Genomic DNA, 17,372 nt, shown 5'->3' on the forward strand with positions numbered 1-17,372 from the left:
GGGGCACGGGCATAGGTTGGAATTCAGATGGGGACAGGGAGAGCTAATGAGAAACAGGAGCACAGTAGAGGAGTCTGCTTCACAATCTCCTGACACTCCTACCTCCTCAGACCACCCTAGGTTCACTTCTGTCTCCTTGGCTCTCCTCTGCCCTCCCACTGCTTCTGAGGGCTAAGTTCCTGGTTTGACTGTGTATGTGTGGAACATGGGGGGAGGGGGGGAATACAGACTTGTTCACACTAGGTGCAGGGGTTCTCAAACTGCGGGTCAGGACCTCAAAGTGGGTTAAGACCCCATTTTAATGGGGTTGCCAAGGCTGAAGCCCAAGCCCCACCACCCAAGGCTAAGATTACATGCCCTTCCTCCTCTCCCTGCCCCCTCGGGGCAGAAGCCCTTGGGCTTCAGCTTTGCCCCCCATCCCCCTCCCCGGGGTGGCGGGGCTCAATCTTCGGTCCCCCTCCTGGGGTCATGTAGTAATTTTTGTTGTCAGAAGTGGGTCATGATGCAGTGAAGTTTGAGAACCACTGGACTAGTGTGAAATCATGGGTGCAGTCTGGGGGGAGAACGTTGCCCCCCAAACTGCAAGCCTTGGGCAGGCGTGGAAGCTGCCCCTCCGTGCATGACCACATTGGCCTGACTGGAGCTGCCCCACCCCCAAATATGTAAGTCAAACTTCGCCTATGTATCAAATGTCAACCTGAAGCTGTGCAAAGCTTAGCTGCTCTGCCTATAAGGTAGGTCAGGACCAACAATTTAGTTCCAAGGGGAGGAGAAGAGATGTTCTCCTGAATATTTATTTAAAAATAACCAAAAAACAAACAACAAAGTTTTTAAACCTGTAGCTTGAGGAGCAATGCGTTAATAGGGACTCAGGAGCCTCTCAGCATTAATCCTAAATCTCTTCCTGATTGATGAGACTGTTCATCTAAGGATTGCAGGATCAAGCCCATACTGTATAAAGGGAAGAAATACAAAGACTTGAAAATACTGTTATTTAGAGTATTCTGAAAAGCATGCTTCATTTTAAAAGAAATAAACGCTTTATATTTTGTGTAGTACAATCTGAGATGCCTGCACCTAATTTGTTCTCCTACTGAATTATTTTCTTACGTGGTAACATTGAATTTATTTCCCCCATACATTGAGTAACATTAACATGTTACTTTAACAACTTCTTCATCTCAGATCCAAGTGTGACATATTAATCCTGCATTCCTTACAGATCCGGCTCATGTCCCCATTGACTTCAGTGGGAGTTGTGGCTACAGAAGGAACATCATAAGCTTGATAATATTGTAGCACAAAAAGCACGAGAGACCACAGTAATGCACACCTGAGCAAAAGGTGAGAAAAACCAACAAAATCCGTGAATCAGGACAGGGATAGTAATAGTAGTATTTCATGACAAATTAAAAGCTGACCCGTGTGTGTCAACCCTGGCACCATATTCACTGTGATGTTACTTTTTGGTTCATTTGCTACAACACCCAACACCCCCCGCCTTTCTATAACAACGTGACTCGGGTCGTCTAGGGCGACACAAGGCATGGACTGTCAGAGACAGCCGCTGCGCATGCGTAGAGTGGTTCAGCTGCGGGGGCGACCATTATTGTGCCTGCTAGAAAATGTCATCGCTTTGTAGCCTACCCCTTCAGCGGCAGCGATTTTAATGGTGGAGGAGAGGCGAGGCTGGCACCTGGGCGGATTTCCATGGGGTCCCAACGGAGAGGTTTTTAAACTGAGGCGTGAGTGAGGGCCACCTAGAGAGGTATTATGGACTCCTGCCTGCGAGGACCCCTAGGTGGCGCCATTTTGGAGTCGCAGCGGGCTGAGGAAGCGCTGTCTCTTCCGACCCCATCCCCGGCCGGCGCCCCTCGTTCCACTCCGGCCTCCAGGATGAGCGTGGTGGAGCATGTGCGGGAGATGGCGGCTGCCGGGCTCCACTCCAATGTGCGGCTCCTCAGCGGGCTCCTGCTCACCATGAGCGGCAACAACCCGTGAGTGCCGCCGGCAGGGGGCTCTGTGGGGGCGGCAAGAGACCGGGGGCTGAGGCGAGGGCGCTCCTGGTGTGGGGGAGGGACATGGCTATGGTGTGGGGGAGGCTGCGGGGTGATGGGGGAGGGGGCCTACGCGTCCCTCGGTGGGGAATGGGGGGGGGTGAAATAAGGAGCTAAGAGCTTCGTGGGGCCCTGCGGGAGCCCCAGTGGGAGACGGTCCCGCCTGGGGTAACAGATCGGGGCTGCAGTTGCTTGAGGTCTGTACCTGGCTCTGCCAGACACTTGCTGTGGGATCATTAGCAGGTCCCAGTTGTCACAGTTCCCCTCTGTGTAAAACGGGACCAGCAATATGCTCCCGGATGAGGCGCTTTGAGATGTGTGTATGAAAAGCCCTATAACTGCTAAGAGTTTCAGCTTCCCAGGCGGGGCAATCGAGAGACAAGGTGACTTACCCATCACTTTCTGATGGATCATCATTGAGGATATGCCACCCACATCATTCTCCTCCTGTTGACAGTGATGATAGTGGACATAGCGTCTTTCAGCACTTAAGCTGCGGTGCATTGTCTGTGTTCAGTGTACTTAATGAACCATAATTGTTACTAACAAAAATTAAAATACAGTCCTAAAACTGAGTTCTTGGCTCTCAAATCTGCCTGTTGCAGAGGGTGGTTAACAACCGTTACCATTGTAAAGTTTTAACAGATGATTGACAAATAAAAGGTGTTCTAATTGGGGCTATTGTGTTTAAGATGGAACTTGCTTGTAGTTGGGTTTATTTATTTAAGGGTACAAATATTGCACTCTTAGTTCTTCCAGATTTCAGGCACAGCCAGGGGATTTAATTACTAATACTGAAAAATTAGGATTTAGCAATTTTCCTCCTATTATGTAATCAGCTAGTTTAAGCTGATATCTTTTTTTAATTTCTTCTAGTGAGTTATTCTCGCCATCACAAAAGTACCAGCTTCTTGTATATCATGCAGATTCCCTCTTCCATGACAAGGAATATAGGAATGCTGTAAGTAAGTATACAATGGCCTTGCAGCAGAAGAAAGCATTAAGTAAAACTTCAAAAGTAAGACCCTCTACTGGGAATGCTGCAGCCACTCCACAAAGTCAGGTATTTGGAAATAGAGTAACATACTGCATATAACTCTTATTCTCTCTGTAAAATGAAATATTGGTGAATTAAATGTTGTAGCAGTAGACTATAAAATTACCAAAGCAAAGAAGCCTGAAATTTGGGGCTATTTAATTTTGAAAATGTGTCTGACCACTACTTTCTAATGAAAAGCTTAAGTTGGTCTCAAATGTCAGAGAGAATGGCCATTTAATTTGTAGTTTTCATTAGCAAGAGAGAAGATAGTCTGCATTATAAAAGGACAGTACGTTGTAATCTTTACATTTTATATCTTGACTTTGTTAATGAAAATACAAGTCTTTCATAAGATTTTAGTAATTTAGACTCTGTTTTATATAGTTAGAACAACATTTGAGAGAGATTACATTTTAGTGATCTATTTTATTTTAGTGCCTGCCATCTGAAATTGAAGTGAAATACAAGATGGCTGAATGTTACACAATGTTGAAGCAAGATAAAGATGCTATTGCTATACTAGATGGAATTCCTTCAAGACAGAGAACCCCCAAGGTAGGTTCTCGAATTGATTTGTGGCAAACAGTAGTTGTATTGTCATATTTGCTCAAGAATTAAGATGTAGCCTATAGAGGTAAAGAGACTAAACCTTGACATTTGTGCTTATAATATTTAAATGAGTTATTTGGAAACAATGGCTAAACACTTCTAAATTATCTGAGTTTAGTAAGCATATCTTCTTTAAAACCAGGTAGTCTCTATATGGAATTTCTTTGTTTGAAAGAGTTCACCAAACTAATAGGAGTTAAATGTTTTTGGATGTCTTTAACAGGTAATTCTTGTGACAATTACCTGGGTAATTTTATTAATGCTAGTGGGAATTACAAAATCTTCTCTATGCGTGAGGAACAATAGACACCTTGACATGTACTGATAAGCTATTGAGAACATGTATACTTAAGCTATTTAGGACTGAAGTCTCTATTAGCTATGCAAAATTCTACTCTCCGCAGCTGACGCCTCTGAGGTTTTTGGAAGGTAGTATAAGTAGTTTTTACAATTCTGGGAAAGAGTAATTGCTGCTCTAGACAAAAGTGGTAAAAATGCCTTAGCTCTGACTATGCTAATACTCCCACCAGTGCTACCATCAGAGGTAGTAAAACAATGGACAGTTCTTGAAAACAGTGAAAATACAGTTAATAGGAAATGAAGTGTTGTCACCTTGTTTTGTCACTCTACCAGTGGGAGTCTCTTAAGAGAGGACTCTCTTTCTTCCTTAAAAAGCAACAGAGGGTCCTGTGGCCCCTTTAAGACTAACAGAAGTATTGGGAGCGTAAGCTTTCGTGCATCTGAAGAAGTGAGGTTCTTACCCACGAAAGCTTATGCTCCCAATACTTCTGTTAGTCTTAAAGGTGCCACAGGACCCTCTGTTGCTTTTTACAGATTCAGACTAACATGGCTGATACTGATACTGTCTTCCTTAAGATTCTTCTCACACTTTTTAATGATTTAGATAGTGCTAAATCAATGAGGAGTACTTGTGGCACCTTAGAAACTAACAAATTTGATGGTGTCCAGTTTGCAAACTAATTCCAGTTCTGCAATTTCTCGTTGGAGTCTGTTTTTGAATTTTTTTTTGTAGAAGAATTGCCACTTTTAAGTCTGTTATTGAGTGTCCAGGGAGATTGAAGTGTTCTCCAACTGGTTTTTGAATGTTATAATTCTTGACGTCTAATTTGTGTCCATTTATTCTTTTGCATAGAGACTGTCCGGTTTGGCCAACGTACATGGCAGAGGGGCATTGCTGGCACATGATGGCATATATCACATTGGTAGATGTGCAGATGAACGAGCCCCTGATGGTGTGGCTGACGTGGTTAGGTCCTATGATGGTGTCCCTTGAATAGATACGTGGACAGAGTTGGCAACGGGGTTTGTTGCAGGGATGGGTTCCTGGGTTAGTGTTTTTGTTATGTGGTGTGTAGGTGCTGGTGAGTATTTGCTTCAGGTTGGGGGGCTGTCTGTAAGCGAGGACTGGCCTGTCTCCCAAGGTCTGTGAGAATGAGGGATCGTCCTTCAGAATAGGTTGTAGATCCTTGATGATGCGCTGGAGAGGTTTTAGTTGGGGGCTGAAGGTGACGGCTAGCGGCGTTCTGTTACTTTCTTTGTTGTGCCTGTCCTGTAGTAGGTGACTTCTGGGTACCCTTCTGGCTCTGTCAATCTGTTTCTTCACTTCACCAGGTGGGTATTGTAGTTTTAATAACTCTTAATAGAGATCCTGTAGGTGTTTGTCTCTGTCTGAGGGATTGGAGCAAATGGAGTTGTATCTTAGAGCTTGGCTTACAGACAGCCCCCCAACCTGAAGCAAGTATCAGAGGGGTAGCCGTGTTCGTCTGAATCTGTAAAAAGCAACAGCGGGTCCTGTGGCACCTTTGAGACTAACAGAAGTATTGGGAGCATAAGCTTTCGTGGGTAAGAACCTCACTTCTTCAGATGCAAGTAATGGAAATCTCCAGAGGCAGGTATAAATCAGTATGGAGATAACGAGGTTAGTTCAATCAGGGAGGGTGAGGTGCTCTGCTAGCAGTTGAGGTGTGAACACCAAGGGAGGAGAAACTGCTTCTGTAGTTGGATAGCCATTCACAGTCTTTGTTTAATCCTGATCTGATGGTGTCAAATTTGCAAATGAACTGGAGCTCAGCAGTTTCTCTTTGGAGTCTGGTCCTGAAGTTTTTTTTGCTGTAAGATGGCTACCTTTACATCTGCTATTGTGTGGCCAGGGAGGTTGAAGTGTTCTCCTACAGGTTTTTGTATATTGCCATTCCTGATATCTAACTTGTGTCCATTTATCCTCTTGCGTAGTGACTGTCCAGTTTGGCCAATGTACATAGCAGAGGGGCATTGCTGGCATATGATGGCATATATAACATCGGTGGACGTGCAGGTAAATGAGCCAGTGATGTTGTAGCTGATCTTGTTAGGTCCTGTGATGGTGTTGCTGGTGTAGATATGTGGGCAGAGTTGGCATCAAGGTTTGTTGCATGGGTTGGTTCCTGAGTTAGAGTTGTTATGGTGCGGTGCGTGGTTGCTGGTTAGAATATGCTTAAGGTTGGCAGGTTGTCTGTGGGCGAGGACTGGCCTGCCTCCCAAGGTCTGTGAAAGTGAGGGATCATTATCCAGGATGGGTTGTAGATCACTGATGATGCGTTGGAGAGGTTTAAGCTGAGGACTGTAGGTGATGGCCAGTGGAGTTCTGTTGGTTTCTCTTCTGGGCCTGTCTTGTAGCAGGAGGCTTCTGGGTACACCTCTGGCTCTGTTGATTTGTTTCTTTATTTCCTTGTGTGGGTATTGTAGTTTTGAGAATGCTTGGTGAAGATCTTGTAGGTGTTGGTCTCTGTCTGAGGGGTTGGAGCAGATGCGATTGTACCTCAGTGCTTGGCTGTAGATGATGGATCTTGTGGTGTGACCGGGGTGGAAGCTGGAGGCATGAAGGTAGGCGTAGCGGTCGGTGGGTTTTTGGTATAGGGTGGTGTTAACGTGGCCATCGCTTATTTGTACGGTGGTGTCTAGGAAGTGGACCTCCTGTGTAGATTGGTCCAGGCTGAGGTTGATGGTGGGGTGGAAGCTGTTGAAATCATGGTGGAATTCTTCCAGGGTCTCCTTCCCATGGGTCCAGATGCTGAAGATGTCATCAATATAGCATAGGTAGAGAAGGGGCATGAGTGGACGAGAGCTGAGGAAGTGTTGTTCCAGGTCAGCCATAAAAATGTTGGCATATTGTGGGGCCATGCTGGTGCCCATAGCGGTGCCACTGGTCTTGAGGTATGTATTGTCACCAAATTTGAAATAATTGTATGTGAGGATAAAGTCACAGAGCTCAGCAATAAGTTGTGCTGTGTCATCATCAGGGATACTGTTCCTGACAGCTTGTATTCCATCTGTATGTGGGATGTTTGTGTAGAGAGCCTCTACATCCATGGTGGCTAGGATGGTGTTTTCTGGGAGGTTCAACATGAAGCAAATATCACCAACAACTACACACCACTTAAAAGTGGCAATTCTTCAACAAGAAAACTTCAAAAACAAACTCCAATGAGAAACTGCAGAACTGGAGTTAAACTGCAAACTGGGAGCAGATGGGTCACTACAAAAACTAAAAACTAATTTCCCCATGCTAATTTCCCCTTACTGTTACTCACTCCTTCTTGTCAACTGTTTGAAATGGGCCACCCTGATTACCACTACAAATGTGATTTTTTTTTTTCCTCCTGTTGATAATAGCCCACTTCCTCTTTAATTGAATTGTCTCGTTAGAACTGACGCCCCACTTGGTAAGGCAACTCCCATCTTTTCATGTACTGTGTGTATATATATTCTTCCTACTGTATTTTCCACTCCATGCATCTGATGAAGTGGGTTTTAGCCCATGAAAGCTTATGCCCAAATAAATGTGTTAGTCTCTAAGGTGCCACAAGTACTCCTCGTTGTTTTTGCTGATACAGGCTACCACTCTGGAACATGTCATGGTGCTAAATGTTTAGGACACTTAGTATTTTGCACTAATACTACTGAGACTTTGCTTGCTGGTTCTGTCATCTAGATAATCTCTTAGGCCATTTACACCTCATGTATAACAACTTACATGTTAGCAGCATCCCATCTTAGCCAGTGAGTGGTAACCATAAGGTGTTCTACCTTAAGCAAGGCTTGCTGTACAGAAAAGGAAGAAAATTGAGGAAAGGAAAAGCAGCCTTCTATCCCTGCAAGACAACTAACCAAAAATGCTTAAGCACTAGAACAACTAGCTCCATTGAGGGGGGGGAAGCTTGCTCAAGCCACTTCTGCCCTTTTGTGAGCTGTGAATTCAGTCAGAATTTAAATGCAGATCTACTCTCCACCTCTGAAATACAATTGTTCTGGTAGACTTCCACTGGTATGTGGAGAGAGCAAGTAAAAGGAAGCCATAATGTAATATATAGGCCTTTTCAGACATCACTTCTACTTATGTAAACACTTGCCCATCTTTTGAATGAATGTTCATAAAACACTTTTGAGATTCCCAGAGGCACTCCACTAGTGTATAAAAATATTAGGATATCTCCACTTTTCTGTATTCTGAATCAGAAATGAGAAACACTTCTCATTTTATAAGAGTTGGTAACTTAAGAAGCAGGACTCATAACTATTCTCTGTCCAGAGAGCTGGGAAGATGGGGCTATGCTTGATAATGAAAACATGACTTTTTGGTGAGGAACTCTGCTTTTCATAACCCTTGATTGGATTGTTCTCACAATCAGATTTTTTTGATTACAGATTAACATGATGTTGGCAAATTTGTACAAGAAGGCAGGTCAAGAACGCTCATCTGTTACCAGTTACAAAGAAGTGCTGAGACAGTGTCCATTAGCACTCGATGCCATACTAGGTAGAGACTTTTTCCCCACCAAGTATCTAATATTAAAAATTACATCAAGCAACATTATCATTAAAATATGAGATGTGTAAAACATATTCGTAAACTAGCTCATTTGCATGCAGTACAGGCTGCATGCAATCTACAAGTTGTACAGGAGCATTGTAGCTAACTGCCTGTATAAATTCAAAGGCATGGGATTCTCCATCTCTAGACATTTTAACTAATTTGTATGACAAACTGTTTTGGATACTTGGATTTGACTAGTGTATTTTTCTGAATAGGTTTGCTGTCACTTTCAGTAAAAGGGGCAGAAGTGGCTTCCATGACAATGAATGTTATTCAAAGCATCCCTAACTTGGACTGGCTTTCAGTGTGGATCAAAGCATATGCATTTGTGCACACTGGAGATAATACTAGAGCAATCAACACCATCTGGTAAGAATCAAGGTGAATTAAATTACTGTTCTTGAGTCACTACTTCACATAGTGTTGTGACAGATTTAAACATGCTGTTTGGCACAGCATGATGCCTATTTTGTACTGTTGAGGACCTTGCAGTTGATCTGTAAACATTGCTTGGATTTTGTCAGATGCTAAACATAATAAAGTTTTTTTCCTGATTGGGGAAAAGTCTTGATTTGGAAAACTTTAAAAAAGAAAGCGTAACAATATTTTTAGACTTGCTATCCATTTTTATTATGATAATGTTAAGGTTCTGACAAACTATAAAAAATCAGGACATTTTTCCTTCCTGGTCTTGGATTGTACCTAAGGTTCAGAGCATATAGAGTAAATAATATCTGAGATCTTTGCAAGATCTGGGTATTCTGTGAAGAAAGCTCCAATTAAAGTAAATAGTTCTGCAAAGGCTATAAACTCTTACAAGGTACCTTCTCTTCCCCATGAATCTCCTTAGACCAGAGTGCTTAATTTTAAAATACAAAGTTGTTTTAATTTACCAAATTGAAAAGAAGCTTCTTAAATTACAATCTTTTTGTAACTGAAAACACCAGTGCAGCTACTTTTGAAAACTGACCGCTGGAAACTAGTTTAAACTTTTTGTGACTTAACTGTACATTTCTAGAACATGAATGAAAACTGAGAACCCCTTAATGATGCTGTGCTGTTGGTGCAATTTCTTTGCTCAGATGCTCTTATAAAAGCTACAAGTTTCAGTCAATGCAAGTAAACCTAACTAGGGCATGAAGTTTAAAAAAACCTATTTCCTTTTGGATGTCTATTGCATTGTGCTTTACTTGAAGCTGCGTTTGAAGTCCAGCTGGTGTAGATTCCTAGTGTCTGTCTCCTAAATCAGTGGTTCTCAAACTTTTGTACTGGTGACCCCTTTCACATAGCAAGCCTCTGAGTGCACCCCCCCCCCATAAATTAAAAACCCATTTTTATATATTTAACACCATTATAAATGCTGGAGGCAAAGCGGGGTTTGGGGTGGAGGCTGACAGCTCACGACCTCCCATGTAATAACCTCATGACCCCCTGAGGGGTCCCGACCCCCAGTTTGAGAACCCCTGTCCTAAACTATCATTGCCTGGGGTTAATGGTGTGAACTGGCTACCTTGTTTGTGGGTGCACCTCAAGTTGCTGGTGACTATCTGTAAAGCCCTGCGTGGGTCTAAGACGACAGTATTTGAGACACCCCCATGCCCAGTTTATCATGCCAGGGAAGATTATCTAGGGTGCAGCTATTTATTTCTGGCATCGAACTCTGGGGCTGGCAGCAAGATATCTTCAGTAGAGGGTCCTTGCTTCAGAACTCTCTCTCTCTCTCTCTCTCTCTCTCTCTCTCTTTCTCCCCCAGTTTGGTAGCCTTCAAGGAACAATGTAAGTTGTATGTATGTCATCAAATAGTTTTTTTTGGATGAGTGTTCAAATGGAGTGAGCGTCAGGTAACAATATAGATGATACCAGGTCTTGTGGTAACTGTAGGTCTTTAAATGAATGACACTTAAAATCATAATTTTACAAGTGTATTTGAGAGATAATTTACAGGTTCCAAAGAGTTTTAGCGTTCAAACAGTACATAACAAGGTGCTAGTTTAAATGGCATTTCTTTTCTCTTAAAGCTCATTAGAAAAAAAGTCTTTACTGAGGGATAATGTGGATCTATTGGGTAGCTTAGCAGACCTGTACTTCCGAGCTGGAGATAATAAAAACTCGATTCTGAAATTTGAACAGGCACAAATGCTGGATCCTTATCTGATAAAAGGTAAGTAATTGTAAATTCTCAAAGTTGCCCTAGCATGCTAACCCCTTGAGTGACACTAGCACAGCAGGTGCATCCAGTTCACATTCCACTAAAGGCTTAGAACAGCTACATAATTATTTATCAGCATAGCAGGTGCATAGTTTCTGTCCATACCCAGAAGCAGTTGGAGGCAGTCATAGTATAAAGTGGGTGTTTCTTACACCTCATTAAAAATTACAGTACTTCAAGAAGTTAGTATAGCTGTACATCAGGCTATCCAAAGAGGAACATAGTACTAACAAATTTAGTTTAAGAAACTTGTGTGTTCTGTTTGTCCTTCGGAATGAACTATGTCTTTGTTGTAAACTGTCTAGAATTCTTCATGCTCTCGTTTTATACCTGTTTTTTCTTGATTCCTCCTCCACCTTTAAGGTGAAAGCGCAGAGTCTGGTGCTCAAACTTAGTCCCAAAGCATGTATCCTAGCTACTCCTAGCGCATACAAGTGCTGTGAAATCACTGGCCCTTATGGTCAAGTTCCATTGTGACCTTAAATCTTCATAAAGCTTTTAAGGGTTATAATTAGGAGCTCAGCAATAATACAACTGATCCCAAAGTGTTTCATTTTTAGGAATGGACGTATATGGCTACTTATTGGCACGTGACGGTCGACTGGAGGATGTGGAGAACTTGGGCTGCCGTCTTTTCAATATTTCTGATCAGCATGCAGAACCGTGGGTGGTGTCAGGGTAACTTCCATTTACTTTTCACTTCCTCGCATGCACTGGCTCCTTAGCTAACCTGTCTTAGGAGCTTGAATGTGTTTGTGGCAATGTGTTCAGGTTTCATTAGTTTGGAAGCTGTACTTATCCTGTGAGTCTGCTGTTCTACTTAAACATTTAGTTCTTGGTCTAACTTTAAAATATCTTACTAGATACATATTAAATCTTTCAATCCTCTTCTGGCTGTATTTAAACACCTTGGAGTTGTTGGGTCTATCGGATAACTAATGTTGCTGTAACTAAGTACCTGAATCACCAGTTTTGTTAAAGGCTGATAAGCATCCTATTTTGTTAATATCTTTTAAAGTAACTGTGCATGCTATAAATCCATCAGTTGCTTTTCTTTTCAGCTTTCCATGAATGACTTCTGGTAGTGCACACTTATCACCATTGCTCTTCTTTTTGTAGGTGTCACAGTTTCTACAGTAAGCGATACTCCCGTGCCTTGTATTTAGGAGCCAAAGCTATTCAACTGAATAGTAATAGTGTTCAAGCTTTGCTGCTGAAAGGGGCTGCTCTTAGAAATATGGGACGAGTACAAGAGGCAATTATACATTTCCGAGAAGCAATACGTCTTGCACCTTGCAGGCTTGACTGTTACGAAGGCAAGTAAAGTCCAATGACTCTTGTATACAATTTGATAGGGCTCTGGTGTACAATGGTGTTATGGTATAGGAAGAGTATAAATTGCCTCCCAGAGTTCCCTGCAGGTGAAGTAACATTGCTTACTACCTAATAGGTTAATTAGTGATATTGGAAAAACCCACTAAATAGAGCTGGAAATAGGGAGAAGAGGGGGAAATATTAGACATTAAATGCATGCTTGTTAAACAAAAATAGCTGAATTTGATGTACTGAGAAGCATGCTTATTAAACTCTGATGCAGTCTCTGTAAACAGATTGTTAGTATGCCAGTGTGTAAATATTAATGCACAGTAACCTCTTCTTTTTGGTCTTCAGGCCTCATTGATTGTTATCTGGCATCCAACAGTATCCGTGAAGCAATGGTTATGGCTAACAATGTGTACAAAACCCTGGGAGCAAATGCACAGACGCTTACTCTGTTAGCAACAGTCTGTCTTGAAGATCCAGTCACACAAGAGAAAGCAAAAACCTTATTAGATAAGGCACTGACACAGAGACCGGATTACATTAAAGCGGTGGTAAAAAAAGCGGAGCTTCTTAGTAAGTTTCTTTTCTTTGAGATGTCTCTTCCTTGTCCAGTTTATTTGAATCATATCTTACATGAAAGTGAGTGTTCCACAAAGTCACTAATATGAAAAACACTATACAAATGTTACAGCCAAAGACTGATCAGTTCTGTGTAAAAGAAAAATTACAGGATGCCTTAAGATATGAATTGCTTAGATATTACAGTGATTGGCACTACAGTAATGCTTCAGATGGAAGAAATTATAACTTACTGATTATTTAAGAGAGAATCATGTATGCATTGATTTGGTTTAAAATATAACACTTAGAGCAAGAACTGTGTTTTCAGAAGATTTAATTATCACCAACTGCAGATGGTTTTAGCAATAAAGATGAGGATTGTGATAGTGTTTTAGATCATCCACAAAATAACTTGAATATATATCTAAGCCATTTAATAGAACTGTAGCTCTGCATGTCAACAGGTAGAGAACAGAAATATGAAGATGGAATAGCTTTGTTGAGGAATGCACTGGCCAATCAGAGTGACTGTGTTCTGCATCGAATACTGGGTGACTTTCTTGTAGCAGTCAGTGAATATCAAGAAGCCATGGACCAGTACAGTATTGCCCTAAGGTAAAACTTGTAGACCCTTGGGTTTTCTGTATGCTTCTTAGAAACTAAGAATTGCATGACTGCTGTAAGATGGCTTAGTACATCTTCAGTCACTTCTGTGGGGGGCAGGGGGTTTGGTTGGTTGGGTGTTCCCTCTCTTCCCCCCCCCTCCCCCAGCGCGCGCACACTATCAGTGAATTTGGGATTGTCTACATTTGAAGTGCTACAGTGGTACAACTGTACTGCTCTAGCTGAACTGTTGTAGCACTTCAGTGTAGACACTACCTATGCTGATGTGAGGGGTTCTTCCGTCAGCCTAGCACTGTCTACACAGGGGGTTAGGTCAGCTTAACTGTGCTGCTCAGGGATGTGGATTTTCACACCCCCTAAGGGATGTAATTAAGGCAGCTTGATTTTTCTAGCGTAGACCATGTCTTACTCTTTGTGTCTTATGTACTACTATTCCCAATTCAAAGTCTCAAGGACAAACATTTACAATTGTAAACTTGTGTTAATGTTCAGTATCTTATCAGGCAGTCAATTGCTAGACCAATAAGAAGGATTAAGGCATGGATTTGTTTATAATTTCTTAAACTGTTCTATACTCTGTCAAGCACCTTGGGCTCCACCTTTTAGGCTGGAAGGTGCTGTATAAATGTAAGGGATTAACTAAATTCAAACGGAAAGGTTTTGATGTTCAACTGAATCAATGTTTCTTCTTACAATAAAACAGGTCTCTCAAACTCAAATAGAAAAGAATTATTTCAAACTTGGGTACAATTTAGCATGTTTCAGAATAAGATGCCATATTTCCTAATAAAAAATCTTATGTTCTCTGCATTATTAAAAGTTAAATACCCATCTTGAATGCAACACCTTGTTATACCTACAAACCTTATAAACTGTAAGGTCAGGTAGGTTGGCTATTTTTGCCTGGATGGAGGTGCAGGAACAGTGTTTTTAGTGCTAGTCACTTAAATTGGATTAATCTGTCTTCTGTTGCTTTAGTTAGTATTGCCTAGAAGAATTGTGTAAGCTTCATTGGGAGGTTCATAGTGTTCAGACAAGTGCATTCTCAACGGTTAGGAATTTGTATATAGATGATGTAATTGGTGTTAATCGTGCTCTTCCATCTTTTGTCAAATGGTTATAACGTCAGTCTGAGGTAAAGTTGCAACATCTTTGAGTTCAAATATCGGTAGCAGTAAACAGGAAGTGGAGGAAGCAAGATGGAGTTGTTTTGATTAGACATATTTCTAATGTTTACTACCTTAAGTTTGAGTAACCCTTTTTTCTCCCCCAGTTTGGATCCCAATGATCAGAAGTCTTTAGAAGGAATGCAGAAGATGGAAAAAGAGGAGAGTCCAACAGATGCAACCCAGGAAGAGGATGTGGATGACATGGAGGGAAGTGGAGAAGAAGGGGATTTGGAGGGCAGTGATAGTGAAGCTGCACAGTGGGCAGATCAAGAACAATGGTTTGGCATGCAGTGATATGGGTTTCAGTTCTTGAATGTGCCCTGAGATCCATTGTTCTCTGAAGGAAGAACGTCCCCTGCAATTTTCATATTAACAAAGTGGACTTTATAAAAACAACCGACTCTGAAACCTTTTAATAATTCTCTGCATCACAGTTCTGTTCATTTTTGTGATGCTTACTATTTATCAATTACAAGATTGAGCTGAACCAGGCTGGAGATTTGTAGGAGTGGCTTAGTCTTTTCTTGCTAAAGCTAGAATCTTGAGTATAAAGCATTTCATACAATGTACCTATTGCTAGTGACTAAAATGTCAAAATTGGGTTCAAAACTAAGTAGTCTTGATCCTTAGCTATAGATGTAAATACAAGAGTTTTTTATTCCTTTGTGAAAGGCTTTATTCTTTTGTCTGGGCTCATGCTTGAATTCTTGTGGAAGCTTGTGGGAGTCACTTGTATGTATTTGAAGGGAGCAATTTTTCCTCTCTCTTCAGCCAATTAACCTGTTTGGTGTAAGGCATTGCACTAATTTTGAAGGTGGAATTTGTATCTCCAGCATCCCTGACATATAGGATGCTTTGTAACTAATCAGTTTTTATGTGTAAAGAATAGTCCAATGTTAGAATTATAGTAATTTCCCCAATCCATACAAAGCCCCATAATCACTTAACCTGTATGTGAACATTTACTTCTAAATAGAGTTCAGATTTATTTAGGTAAGTTACTAAAAGGCCTTACAACAGCAGTGACACAAAGCCACTTCACATCCTGTCTGTGGCACAGTCAGTTAATTTTTTTTTTTTTAAACTTCTCCATTGCATCACTAGTAGAAATTTTAAATTAGAATGGCTGTCTTGGCTTTCTTTATATTTTACACTTAAAATTTAGCTTTACCTATTGAAAATAGAATCTCGTGCTATCACCTACTAAAACGATACTGAATTGTCCACAGTAGAAATTGTCCACAGTGGGCATCTCTTATTAAAAGTAAATCTTTCACTGAAACCAGAAAACCAAACAAAACTATTTCTGTGGCACTTAGATTTTGCAAGCGAATTACCCTTGTCTTAGTGTTTCACTCATGTTTTAGCAAGAAGCAAGTAAATCAAATGTCTTTATTATGCTTTCTAATGGTGCTATAGTTCACATTGTCTTCAGTCCATGGTTCTGCATAGCTTTGTAATTCTGCCTGTGGCTGCTCAAGTCTATTGTACTGTTCAGTGCTGTCCTAGCTGCTGAAGCCGAGGTTGACTGACTGGTTTTTGTACTGGAACTTTTTGATACTCTAGGGCAAATACTTGACACACACAAAAGAAAACAAGCTTTTCACGAACTATAGTAGCATAGCACATACAAAAATAAAATACATTCCCAAAAGCATACATAAAAATACATATTAAAAGGAGGGGACGCTTAATCTATAACACATTATAGCCTGTTGGTTTTGAGATGTTTAGCATGTGTAAGCATTAGAGTCTGGATAGCTTCTTCCTGTTCATAGCCAGACAGCTATCCAGAATGGATAGTCTCCTCTTTCCAGTCTTTTAGCTGTGTTTGAGGGTGGGGGAAACCACTAGCTTTTCTCTAGTGTCAATTCAATTGACACTAAAAGTAATTGAAAAATAAGCAAGCAGGTAGCCTGCCTTACTGTCTATTATCGATGGTCTTAATTAAGAAATCTGTTGGTTTATTATCTCATTTCACTAAATAGTGTGCAATCCAAATGGACTACATTTAAATGAAAATCCTATTTAGGTAGCTGCTCTCTGAAATTGTGATCAGTACCCTTCCTGGCTCTAGTCTACTTCATGAAGATTTCAGCTGTTTGTCATGCAGCAGTGGATGGTGATAGGTTTCAACTCTTTTCGTGTTATTAATTCTTTACAGAAGGAAACTGTAAAAACCAAACTGTTCCTTTTGCAATCTGTGTTTCTTCCTTTCTCTGCAATAAACCTCAAAATCTGTGCTGCTTCTGAAGGTTAACCTAGGTAGGCTGATCCAAGTCTCTTAATTGTATGTCAGACCCTAGTTGTGAAGATCATAAGGGAGCATTTAATACTTGTAATCTGAAGTAAAGCAAAAAGGCATTGTGTGTTTAAAAGCTGCCGAGAGTGTGTGGGAGGCATATGGTGTATGTTTTAAATTGGCAGCTGCTCAGCTGAGGGTTTTTACTTCAGATGACTCATTCAGATGCCCCTAATCAGAGCTGCTCTTATAGCTTCCAGCTTTGTTAGCACCATGCATTGCAACACTTCTTTCTCTCTAAAGCAAGGTTTATGTGGCACAAGAAACCTGAAGGCTGGAGCCCAATCATAGAATGGTTCAGAGTGTTTGCAGGTAGGAAAGTGTGAACACATGTCTGTTAGTTTTCTCACCTTAGGCTACATCTAACCAAAGAGAATGATCTAACTATTGAATAGCTACAGCAAGTGCTGGTGAATGATGAAGAGTTTTGAAAACCTTTATCCTGTAGTAGCATAAACCAGCTCCTGCAGGCTGGTCCTTTCATTTCACGCAAGGCCCAGCCTTGATCCCCTTAGTAATTGATGGAAGGAACCCAATTAAATGTTAGGGAGAGGTAAAATTAGATTGCATTTTTGCTTATTTTAAAGTAGGATCTTGGCATCCATA

The 17,372-nt window shown here is 41.2% G+C and overlaps 1 protein-coding gene across 4 annotated transcripts; it reads left to right on the top strand.

Annotated features, from left to right (window-relative positions):
* The first annotated feature begins 1,573 nt into the window (after window positions 1–1,573).
* ANAPC7 (anaphase promoting complex subunit 7) lies at window positions 1,574–16,705 on the top strand. Of its 4 annotated transcripts, none has more exons than XM_005298671.5 (11): window positions 1,574–1,997; window positions 2,934–3,120; window positions 3,532–3,651; window positions 8,410–8,521; window positions 8,794–8,947; window positions 10,597–10,739; window positions 11,348–11,465; window positions 11,907–12,103; window positions 12,459–12,683; window positions 13,136–13,286; window positions 14,569–16,705. In XM_005298671.5, the coding sequence occupies exons 1-11, from the start codon at window positions 1,774–1,776 to the stop codon at window positions 14,756–14,758; spliced, it is 1,821 nt and encodes a 606-aa protein (XP_005298728.1). In that variant the 5' UTR covers window positions 1,574–1,773; the 3' UTR covers window positions 14,759–16,705. The 4 variants fall into 4 exon arrangements, with proteins under 4 accessions (XP_005298728.1, XP_042708431.1, XP_042708430.1 ...); XM_042852497.2 differs by having other exon boundaries at window positions 1,800–1,997; window positions 2,934–3,022; XM_042852496.2 differs by lacking the exon at window positions 1,574–1,997 and adding an exon at window positions 2,024–2,440.
* Window positions 16,706–17,372: the final 667 nt, after the last annotated feature.

The sequence above is a fragment of the Chrysemys picta genome, chromosome 15 (assembly GCF_011386835.1).
Source record: "Chrysemys picta bellii isolate R12L10 chromosome 15, ASM1138683v2, whole genome shotgun sequence".
Taxonomy (NCBI): Eukaryota; Metazoa; Chordata; order Testudines; family Emydidae; genus Chrysemys; species Chrysemys picta.

What these genes read in the sequence shown, in the direction of transcription:
- ANAPC7 (XM_005298671.5), top strand. Translation starts at nt 1,774, where the DNA reads ATGGACTCCTGCCTGCGAGGACCCCTAGGTGGCGCCATTTTGGAGTCG. An exon ending in AGAGCAATCAACACCATCTG is followed by an intron (nt 8,948 to 10,596) that starts GTAAGAATCAAG and finishes TTTCTCTTAAAG; the next exon opens with CTCATTAGAAAAAAAGTCTT. An exon ending in GAACCGTGGGTGGTGTCAGG is followed by an intron (nt 11,466 to 11,906) that starts GTAACTTCCATT and finishes TTCTTTTTGTAG; the next exon opens with GTGTCACAGTTTCTACAGTA.